The following is a 12,028-nucleotide window of genomic DNA, read 5'->3' on the forward strand; positions in this document are numbered from 1 at the left end:
AGAAATGTCCAATGTCTGCTTACTTTAAATTCTTTCAACTCTAAATATTCAGCTTGGACAAGCTTGTTCTTTGCTGTAGTTGTGGAAGAGAGCAAACCCCTCCACATGCTTTCTTTAGTTCCTCGAGAGGCTGCAGAGTGCTCTGCCGCAAGGCCAGCTCATTGAGTCGGAGGATGCCATAGAATCAGCAGTTGCCCCATTGAGAACAACTTTTTCTCTGTCTGCCTCTCCCGTTACACTCTCTTCACCAAGCACATCTGAGGTAGCACCTGACTTGGCAGACCACTCATCTTTTAAGGAAGAAAAACCATCGTGCAGTCTTCAAAGCCCAATGAACTGGAGACCTAGCCCTGAAGAAGTCATACTGCAGGACTAGTAGTAGCCTGTTTTCACTTGGATACACTTTATTTTTTTCTGCTAGCAGCATGCATTGTTGTGCAACAGCTGACCAGCCTGAGACTCAGCTCTGCTGTTGCTCCTTTTCTCTCTCTTACAAGTCTTACACCTTGTAACCATGTTCAAGACAAGTCACTGTATTAAGACGAGGAAAAGCAAGATGAGTGGCTCCGGACCACTGCTAGTTCACAACTCTTCTTGTTAACATGCAAACTTGTGCTAGCATCTCTGCTCAAGAGCATTGTCACCGTGCATGAAGGTGCAGCTGGAGTTAGGGAAATGTAACAGTTTGGTTTGTGTTTTATCTATCTTTTAACTTCCTTTAAACAGTCTTTGTCATAAGCGCTTCCTTTCAGCAGCGTGCTGCTTAATGCTTCAGTAAAACAAAGCACGAAGGTGTCATGGTATGGTAAATCTAGTGGTTCCTGTTTTAGGATGAGAGAAAAAAATCTCATGTAATACACGTTTTTTTTCTCCCTCCAGATATGCACAACTTTGCTTCTCTGGCTTGTGCATTTCTGTGCTCTCATGACAAAGATTACTTATGTCAGAAGGCAGCAGATAAATAGCTTTACTCCTGCTCTTCAGATACACAGTGCATGGCATCTTTTAAACTACATTTAAATAAGAGAATTGCACAGAAGACTTGAATGAGTATTTAATCTGAAGAAAAGATGGTTTGGTTACCGACCCAGAGTTGTGTACATTCCCTTTATCGAGGCCTGAGAAAACGTATTTGGTTTGTTTGCCACTTTTCATCAGTTTGCTACTACTGGAGCTCAGCAGAGATTTAAGACAGTCTCAAGGAAGCAATTGGTGTTGTGGATGAAGTACTGCTGTCTGCAGAGAGGGAAAACACTGCTAGGGTGCTCACAAAAACCAGATGTTGCTTTCAGTAGTCTCAAACCAATTTTCATTTTTTTTTTTCTACGGTACATCTTTTCCCTAGAGAAATGACCTTGAATTTGTATTTAAAAAAGAAAAACACAACACCCAACAATTTCATGTATTTGGGGTGAGGAAGAGACTCTGTGAAAGCCATTCATAAGGAAGTCCTTTATTAAGTGTAAACATTTTTGATACAAGGAAAGATTCTCAGAACTGCACAATAAACTATGCCAGCCACTGCTTCTGCCTGTGATTAAATTGGTTCATTAGCTTGTTTTTCTAGTGCAATAGAATGAATCTAAATTTCAGATTCCTCCTCCCAATGCCTTGGAGCTAACAAGATGTCCCCATTAGCAAAAGTAAAACATCGCTTATAATGAGAATTTGTGACTGTGTTTCAGGCAGGAACAGAGACGGAAAATGATAGCAGAGCTTGCCCCTGTTTGCAGTCTGCACCGACGGTGTCAGTTTTGGTTCAGAGGTGTTGCAATTTAGCGGATTTGTGCTTCCTCACCCTTCCAAAAGTAAGAAGCAGGTCCGTGTCCCTGCAGTTCAGAGTTTCTTTTGCAGCTGTCTGGTGTCGGTAGCACTGTTGCAGTGTATTTGCTTCCTAAAACTCTCTTTGGGACAGCTGTACCCCATCGATCTACCCAGAGGGAGTGAGACCTGTGACAGTCTGCGTGCAAACCCCGATGTCACAGGTCGCCATGCTGGCACGGTTCCCGTTCACAGGAAACATCACCGCTTTTGTCTGCGCTGGGACTCCCCCCACCTGCATTAGTAACTCTGTGCAGATGATGGCAGGCTGCTGTTAGCCTCTAGCATTTCTGTTCTCAGCTATTGGGTGGGTTTCTACTCGTTTCCCACTCTGCAGCGCCTGTGAGGGTGGTTGAGGTAGTGTGGGTGGGAGAGGAAGTCTCCATGCTACTCTGTGACTGAAGGCTTCAAAGGGATCTTTGTAAGTTAGAAAACAGATGGCTCTAGTGTAAATCATTAAAGGTACGTGCAGTTTGTATCAAAATAGGAAGGCTCTCTCAAAGAAGGAAGATCCTTTGGGAACGAGGGAGGGAAAAAGCAAAATGATCCTTCAGTAGCTACACAGTTTCAGGTTTGGTTTCCAATTCCAATCGGTCTTTACTAAATACACTAAAACCCTCCAGTACCAGATGTTACAACAAGCTTTTTCTCTCCATATTTGATAGATCAGATTTCTTCCAGATGTGATGCTTGTTTTGCTAGTTCTTACTACCAGTTGTATTCATATTTCATTGTAATTCATCATAAAGTATTTGTTTTATTAGAATAGATGACACTTTCTTGGGTAAGAAAAGAAGGCACTGCACTGGGGGTTGTATCTCGAGATGACTCAAGGAATTCAAGCTCTTTCTTGCTCCTGGCAGACTTTTGTTACCTTTAATAAGTCATGTTAGTCCCCCTGCTTTCATTTTTCAGTTGTAAGTAGGAATGCTCTTGTGCATACTACCAGAACTGTTTGGCATATTAATATATTAAAGACAAGGCAGGAGAAAATCTGGACTACTAGTGATATTAAAATACCTTTAAGTTACTATTTTATTTTATTTTTAATCTATATCTGTGCAGCTTTCATGATCTCCACTAGCATTTTGCAGACCGTGCTCTGTTCTTTTACAATCCCTTCTGAGAGTACAGGAGTGCTGAGGCAGCTCTTAACGGAAAGCAAAATCCCTGTTTCTCATTTCTTTTTTTTTCCATCCTCCTTTATTCGTGCTGTCTCTGAGTCATGGAGGACCATAGCAAAATTTCTGTGCTCTCATCCTTGTATACAACTGTACCTTGTGTAGAAGGGAATTCAGTTTATTTGAGCTCTGACTGATTTTCTGCCTAAAGTAATAATAATAAAATATAAATTCAAAGCTTGCTGTGTTTTAAAACTGTCCGATGTTAAGTATGTTAGAATACTTTCAGTGTGTTAGAACAGGTGATTGCAATTTTGACACCTTTTTTTTTTGTCTGTAAAGACCAGGCATATTACAGTAGAAGAAGTGTGTGTGTGTTCTGGTTTTGTTTAAAATTTTATGGCTTGTTTTAATTCTTCTGTTGCTTTGTTGCAGGGTAAGGTTTGGCTAATAGATTTTAACCCATTTGGAGAAGTAACAGATTCACTGCTGTTTACGTGGGATGAGCTGACCTCTGGGAGAAATTTGAAAGGCGACCAGAGTGAAGAGGAAGCAACAGAACAGGTAAGGCTGTGCTGTGAGGAAGGCTGGTGAGTAAATCTAAAAGGCGTTATGGCCTCTGCTGCTGCTTTATGATGAAATTGTGATGCAAATCCCATTGAAGTAAATGGATGTCCTTGACTCTTGAAATGTAAACTCTTTGTAGGAAGAATTGATCTATCTTTTTAGGTGGTAGTTAATCTCAACAAGTACTACCTGGTAGTTTTAGATGCCTACAAAGGAATTTGTATTTCAAACCATACAAACCCATATTGCAGTTCTGACTTCAGTTGAAGATGATGCCCCAAAACTTGGTTTGATGCATCTTTAATTTCTCCTCATTCTTTTCAATTTCTTTTAAAACTTGTTAATTTTCTATATAATCACTTGAAGTTTTGTTTGTTTTTTTTTTCTGATACTCATCATACAAGCTCTCCCTGAGTTCCAGATTTACATTTGGTGGGAAGCAAAAGAAGCTTAACTTCTGTGTCTCTCATACTGAATGCCCTCAGGGAAGAAGCGTTGTCATTGAACAATGATGGATTGAACTCCATCGACTTGCAGAGCAGGTCTTTTCTATCTCTGTTCCAAGCTGCCTCTGTAAAAACAAATAAGTTCCCATTAATACTGAGAGAGAGGCATAGTCTTCATTTATTTCTACTCCAACTTTTTCCTCCTTGTGTAACTGAGACTGAGCCCTTGCATCTTAACAAGTCCTTGGATGGCTGGATAGGAGATGTAAAGTAGTGTGATACCTGATCTCGTGAAGTACTTGCTGTTTGTGTGAAGAGCGATGGCTAGTCAAATAGGGCTTTTCTTTAGTTTCTAGCTGTTGAAATGCATTAAGAGTATCTGAAGTATCATGCTATATAGAGCTTATTTTTAACATTTGGGCTTTGCTTTGATTCCATCACCATTTTCATAATATGTTGAAAGGGAAATAAACTGCTATGCAGGTTACTGTTCATGCTATTTTCTTAGCTTCACAGTCTGGCTATTGCTGTATGAAAATTCATTCAGTGAACCTTTCTGCTAAAACCTGTCTCCTTTGTTAAAAGCACATTCCCAATTCTCAAGTTGTCCATGGAACACCTGAATTTTGGATTTATTTTTCTGTGTGCCAGATGCTTTACATAATTTCTCTGGTGTAAGCCAGTATGTAAAGTAAAATGACTTGTCTTCATCCTTCAGCCTAAATTGAATCACAGGATCTGTTGTAAAGTTACCGAATGTCTGTCTTTTAAAATGAAGTTACTTATCGACGTGTAATTGCCAATTAGGTTGCATGTCTAGAGTGTCTTTAATGTACAATATGTTGAAGTGAAAATTATATCGAGTTACCTAAAACCTGTTGCAAGAATTGAGAGGTTTAGAGATACGTCTGGGTATTTTATAGAGCAATTTATTCACCAAAGGCAAAAATATGTCAGAAAGCTTAGATCATAATTTTGATAAGGTTATATTTGCAAATATGGGTTTAAAGAAGGAACCTGTGAAGAGGGGCTTAGGGATATTATTGTAAATATTTATTCACATAACTCATTGTAGATTGTATTGCCTAAATTCACTGATAGCGCCATTGGGAATGTGTATATGTATTAAACACATTCACAATCGATACACTGTAGAAATTTTGAAGTGAGGAAATGAATGCATTTATTTGACTGTTGATAACATTTTAATTATTGCTCTTAAGTGGGCAGAGTTTTTCATGAAAAAATAGTTGTTAGTGCAGGTTTAGTTGAATGCGAACTAAAACTCTTTGGCAAGGTGATTCAGACAATATCATGGAGGAGTTCAAATGATTTTAGTGGTTATACTCTTGGACACTGTTTTTATGTTATCCATTATCTTTTCCAAAGGACTATCCAGTTTTCCGCTGTACGAACAGTAAAGTTACTGTCCAGCCTAGTCCATACCTGAGTTACCGACTGCCAAAAGATTTTGTGGACCTTTCTACAGGAGAGGATGTTCACAAATTAATTGACTTTCTTAAACTGGTAAGAAGTACTGAAAAAAATCCTCACCTTTCATCTCTCTAAAATGGCAACATCTAACTAGATGCCTGGAATTGTGTTTTTGTAATTAGCATAGATAACATACGTACCTGTAACATATTATATGAAGCTATGATACAAAGTACTGTTGTTTTTTTGTTTGTTTATATATATTTATGTATATATTTTATACATATTTACATATTTCTTTAGTGATTAAGAGCACTCTCTCATTTTGATCTTACTTCATTTAATTAATTTTATCTTTAGGGAAGCAATGTAAATACAAATGTAGTCTAAATGGAAAAGTATTTTTTGAAGAGCTGAAATTAATGCTTCTAAGAACTTTTTAATAAGTTAGAAGATGAGTATATTAGAAAAATGCTATCTCTTTATTCCTTCGATAACAGTGACATGAAAACATGACATTTTTGATTTTTGTAATCTGGGGAAGGGAGGGTAAGTTGCCTTCATCTTGACTACTGGCTTCTGCCACCATTGTTTTCTGTTGGTTAATGTGTGGGGCAAATCTTGTTCTTTACTGTAAATACAACCCAGTAGTTTGGGATGAGGGAAAGGGTTGATGTATTTGCTGGAAACATTACCTCTTGCCATTCAAAAATGGCTCAGAAACACAGTCATTGTCTGATATCCAGTGAATCTGGAAACACTTGTGGTTTAGTAGCACTCCCATTTCAGATAAATGTGTCCTAACATTATGAACTCTTCTGTTTCCTTGACAGAAAAGAAATCAGCAAGATGATGACTGAGGTATCAAGAAGCATTACAATGAATTACAAACAAGAAATGAGGCAAAAGTTATATTTAGCATAACTATTAAGCTATCAATTTAAAGAAAATCTGCTTTTTATAGTCATTGAAAGAACTGAAGAGCTGTTCATCCTCTGTGTATGTTGGTTTACGTAACAGTGTAGAAAGGCTTTTTCATGGAAACCTGGGGGGTTAGGGTGAGTTCTCCTTGGAATCCACGTTTAATGCAATTATATGGCAATGCAAGCAAGCAACAATCTGAGCACGACTGAATGCCTTCTTATCTCCTAATGTGAAAACTGATGCCACTGAAGTATGCTGTTGGACTCGGGTGATAAATATGACAACATTTAATTCTTGTGCAGTTAAAACATCAAGAATTCTCCAGATTTCAAGTAATGTTTTCGCACTGCAGCTAAAGCTATGAAATTTGTTAAACTTCATCAAATTTAATTTTGTTTTCATAGTAAAGCTTTCTTGGAACTTGTTTTTAACATGATTACGTATCAGACATCAACTTTGGCTTTAATATAAATAGTTAAGCATAACGTCAACCCATGATTTTTATATGTGGACTCAGTTCTGTTTCTTTTGTATTAAGTCTCTGAGTTTCTGAAGAATACGATTACTCTTTTAGCTCTTAAATTCTGTATTTGTTTGGTACTTCTTCATGTTCTTTGTATAAAAGGAAGCTTGACTAAGTTTGGGGAAACAGAAGCTCTTGTTACTGATTTTCTGTAATTTTTTTTAAAGGGGTGTTCAGTTTCAGACTAAAAACCAGTTGACTTCTGGATATAGGTGTTTGCATGGCATCAGTAATTTAAGTGTGCCCAACTGAAATGACAGTAAATTCAGAGGTGCTCACAGCCCCAGGAAATTGGTTCCTATTTCGAACCAGTTATGTGATACTTTGTGTGTGTATATAAAGTTGTTCATATTTCTTTGCCTTGCTTTTGCTGGCAAATTGATGTGGCACTCAGTTACAATCTGGTCTTAGATGCTAAATCTGCACTTAGACATTAAATCATTTCTTACTGTCTCTATTTAGCTTCAGTTTTCAATGAACTTTGCTTAAGGATTATGCAGATTAAGGATCCAGTTCTACCAAATACAATTATTAAACATCACAGATTACAACTTCTGGAGTCTTGAGTACAGAATCTGCCCTACCCTTTCCTTCTGAAGCACTGGAATCTCCTCCATAGCTTTTTGCACATAAATTAAATGGACATTAACTCAGGGCTGGGCTATACACAATCCTGTCATACTGTGTGACTTTGGATGAGGTTTTCTCACCCTTGTCAGAGGGTTTCTAAACCCTTGTCAGATTGTTTCTAAATCGGGTAGGAACTTACAAATAATAATAATAATAAAAATAATAAAAAGCTTTACTCTTTGCTTTGAAGTTACTCCTTCCTGGCTGTAACCTCTTCAGGTCCTGTTACAGAAAGTCCCCACTATAAAAAAAATCTGTTCTACATAGCTGGGTTCCCCAAAATATCATCTCTTCGTAATTTAAACATATACTCAATATTTACTTTGCTTCTTTCTTTGTCTTCTGGTTACCAGTTTTTGTTGTTGTTGTCTGCTAGATCAAAGATTGCTCTTCTACAAGAATTCTCATCCCGTATGACCTTTTGGTCTGTGAAAATAATTAAATGTGTTCCTCTTGGGGAGATGGGGAAGCCAACGTTGCTACGTTAAAAATGTGTTATATCGGTTTTAAATGGAAGGTATGTGAAGCTTTTAATTCTATTTCAGGTCATAATAAAATCAATTTTTGCCTCTAGCCATCATACAGAAATTTCAAAATACAAAACCGCAGTTGTACAAGCCATTGTTTCTGTGATTCAATGCTACGATCACCATTCACTGAGTAAGGACTAACTAAATACTATATATTTTTAGTTATATGCCTAAAACATTATATAAAGAAAGATATTTGTAATCTAACCTAGATGGCAAACAGAGAGCTTTAGAGGGAGGTAGCATGTGATCTCTGTGTACAGATCATACGCTTGTCAAATGGCATCCTCTTAAAGTCTGGCTACGTCTAATGGCTCAAGTGTAGTGAGTCTCTATTCTTGGATTGCAGCTCTGCCACAAGTGTCAAAGAAGTCGTCATTATTTCATGGCCAATGGTTGTGATATTCGATCTCTCAGATGGATTTGGAATAATGCTCGTGTATTTCTGGGCTGTGGACTGTCCATTATATTTTTGTGCTCCTTTGGCTCTTCTTTTCCAGTGTTGTCCTCATCTTCCTGACCCACCAATGTAATATTTGGGTGAAAGTTAAGATTAGAACAAGCGTCAGCATGGATAATACTGATCTGAATTTAAAAAACTGTGTCTATTTGTTTCCTGCCTCTTAGATGTTGTGATTTAAGTTTCTGAGTGGTGCTCTATTAAGATCTGAAAAGAACCCTAAAAATAGGGGAATAATTTGTTTCTCAGCTCTGAGCCTCAGTAAAATGAATAGCACTTGTTAGATTCTGGTCACACTGTGTGGTTTGTTAATCCTCATAACTGCATCTGACAGTCTTACCTAGAAATTTCGTAAATCTCATTCTTAAGGACTTGCAAGTAGCTGATGTCCAGGGTGCCATGCTGGCTAGAGGAAAGGCACCACGTCAGACATAGTTCAGGTGTCCGTTTAAGCAGCATAGACTACCAGACTAAAAGCTTTCAAGAGACCGTTGCCAGAGGAAGGGGTTCCAAAGTAGATCGGTGGTAGCGTGGAGATGGGTAATAGTGAGGCACAAACGGTGTAAAAAGACTTCCTGGTACTTTTGTGCACACTTGAGTTAGCTTAGCTCTTACAAACCACCTCGGTTCTGAAGTGTTGGCTAGCTGGAGAAGACCACAGGCTACCTGCCAGGGAATACTGATACACAAATCAGCCTGGCATCTAGTAATAACTTGAACCTCAGAGGTCAGAGTTACGCTATTCATTTTGCGTTTGGACAGCAAATCTGTGACTCCAGCCAATAAGGTTGTGTTAAAAATCATATCTTTGGTCAAGAGAAGATGGGCCTTAAAGTATATAATACAGAGACAGACCATGGGACGTTTGATTCATGACAAATACTTGGTAATGCTGCTCTTTGGAGGCTTAAGTCCAGCTGTCTTAATAACAGAGGTTTACCAGGATGTAGAATTTATAGAGGTTGTCAAATTCAAACTATGATATTGTAAAGATAAAGTCTCCTTGAACTTGCAGCCATCCGGAAATTGTATAGAATTAAAATAAGATTTGTTACCTAACTGGCTTATTTTGTTCAGACCTTAAAAGTACAGAGTCCTTAAGCAGTAATGTGTGATCACAGATTATTGTAATAATAAAGAGATTAGCACTGCACTAAGAGACTTCTGATTCTTTGAAACAGCATTTCTGCCAAGAGAAAAAACAATCGGTACCTTTTATTTCTAGTCTTCAGGGCTCACATTCAGATACTAGAGTAGGGCTTAAAATTTTGGTTTCTGTCTCACATGGCCCAGGATCTCTGAGTGTGGATTCCTGTGTCTTCAGGTGAAGGTTCTAGCTTCTGACTCTGGTTCTGGCATGAAACTCTACGTCCTGCCAGACTGTTGCACGTCACTGATGTAAATAAATTATTAATTGGCCTGAGACTCTCCAGGAGAGAGAATGAAGCAACATTTTTGGCTAAAATGTCTTTACACCTGTATGGGTAATACAAGAGAGTAACTCAGTGTAAGTATATCTCAAAACTCTGGTTGATGGGCATTGCAGAGACTTTGGGAGACAAACCGGAGAACTGGAATAGAGAGATGTGGTTCGTTCAGGAAGGATTGATGCCGAGCCATCATGCTGAAGAGCAAGTGTGTCCATATGTACAAAGCTTGGGAAGCTAGATGTTCCCACAACAGGAAAAGCAGAAGCTGTGCTCTAGTTATTAGGATAGACTAACTAAAGGAAAAAAAGAAGTCAAATGGGGACTTTAGACATCAGGTCGACAAATAAAGTCTGGTGGAAATGGGAGGTATTTGCTACTTCTGTATCTGTTGGGAAAGTAACATGGGAAGACCTGGAAAGACAAAGAATTAATGATTTTTTTTCAAGAGAACAGAATTTGTATCTCAGAAGGTGTAGGGTGTTGTACTAGGGTCAGCTGTTTTGGGATTACATTCAGGCTTATTAGAAGTGCTTAAATGTCTTGAAGTCAGAGGTAATTCAAGTGGAAGCGTCTGCAGAGTCGGTGTTGAATGCTCTTGGGAAAGGAGGGAAAGAAGCAGAACGAGGACCTCAGAAGGCAGCTCCAGTGAGTGTGGGTGTTGGTGCCTGGGTCCATTTGGAAAATGATGAGTGGGATAAGGAAATGGAGGGGAGCTGCTTTTTTTTAACGGCCCAGCAGCAATCTCTTAATGTGAAGAGAAAGATTGCATAGCAAGGACTTCTAAGGATCAATCAAAATGAAACTACAGAAATTGGAAGGAAAGGCACGTGATTAAGTGTGAAAAGATGAGGGAACAGAGGAAAAAATGATGAACGATTCAGAGAAAACTGATGCAAGTAATGTTTTCTTTGCCTCACTTTCTTTTTGCAAGCAAAAGAAGGAAACGGACTAAATTATCACAGTGTGGTAGGAAAAAAACTACACTTGGAATAGTTATTGGTATGTAGTCAAAGAGGGTGTTTCTTCTAGTAAGGTCTGCATCTTTCTGTATCTTCATTAGTGAGTTGAGTGGTGAAATAAGTAGCCCATATAAAAATTTGTGGTTGTCACCAACTTGAGAATACATGCAGGCACTTCAGATGGCTATATCAGACTTGGGAATGGCCGTAATACCCGGGAAAAAAATGGCCTGAAATCACCAGGAAGAAATTTGATAAAGGTGAGTGCAAAGTGCTGTTCTTCGAAGGAGATAGCAGGCGTTCAGTTACAAAATGGAGAAACTGCTGGCAGAGCAGCAGGACAGTGGGAGTGGCTGAGGTACAGGAGGGACCATTAAACGCAAGGCGATAATAAGCTGTTGGGGGAGGAAAAAGGCAGGTGTCATTGTGGGCTAGCAGGGGAAGGACACGTAAGAAACGCGATTATGTTGCTTGGTTTGGCAATGGTGTGCTGCAGCGTCCAATTTTAGGCATGATATTTCGAGAAATATATCGATCATTGGAGAGTGGCCAGAGGGAGGGAAGATCATTATCACAAGAAAACACGGCTTGTCAGGAAAGACAAAATCTGGATCCTTCAATAAGGAAAGTGGCGCTGAGCTCCATGTTGTTTCTAAAAGAAACTGGCTGTGTGTGGCAAAGGCGAGCAGGGAGAGACCTCAGAAAAATTATTCTACTCCAAGCCCTAAAGTAAGCTGCATGGGGAGTCTGGGGAACCCTGCAGGAATCTATTGCTTTATGCTTCATTTTACTGGAGACCCCTCCTTGCCCTGCTTCTTACCCAGCGAGACAACCCTCCCTGGGACTTCACATCCCCTCTGTGGGTGCCGTGAGTCCTTTCCCAGTTGCACCTGTGCTTTATTTCATCGATTTCATCTGGATGCCCTTGCTGTTCTCCCATCTGCACGTGGCCACCACCATCTCCTTTGGGGACACAGTGGTCCAGCCCTGCTCAGAGCATGGGGGTGAAGAGGAGGGCGAGTTCAGCTCCAGCACTGGGGTTGGATTTGGGTTTTCTGCCTTGCAGGGAGGCAACGATCAACACCAAGCAGTGCAGCAGTGTTAGGGAACAGCAGTTATTCTCTCGTAGAAACCATTTGATTGGCATCAGTGAGCTGTGAAACGACCTGGTGGGCTTGCTGAT

The 12,028-nt window shown here is 39.3% G+C and overlaps 1 protein-coding gene across 1 annotated transcript in view; it reads left to right on the forward strand.

The window, feature by feature from the left end:
• CDC123 (cell division cycle 123) overlaps positions 1–8,039 on the forward strand; it is a 36,010-nt gene extending 27,971 nt beyond the window's left edge. Inside the window, exons 11-13 of the mRNA XM_035549519.2 lie at positions 3,378–3,506; positions 5,345–5,482; positions 6,223–8,039. Coding sequence (XP_035405412.1) covers positions 3,378–3,506; positions 5,345–5,482; positions 6,223–6,249 — 294 coding nt within the window. The 3' untranslated portion in view covers positions 6,250–8,039. The remainder of the gene's footprint in view (positions 1–3,377; positions 3,507–5,344; positions 5,483–6,222) is intronic.
• Positions 8,040–12,028: the final 3,989 nt, after the last annotated feature.

This window comes from Cygnus atratus, chromosome 1 (genome assembly GCF_013377495.2).
Source record: "Cygnus atratus isolate AKBS03 ecotype Queensland, Australia chromosome 1, CAtr_DNAZoo_HiC_assembly, whole genome shotgun sequence".
NCBI lineage: Eukaryota > Metazoa > Chordata > Aves > Anseriformes > Anatidae > Cygnus > Cygnus atratus.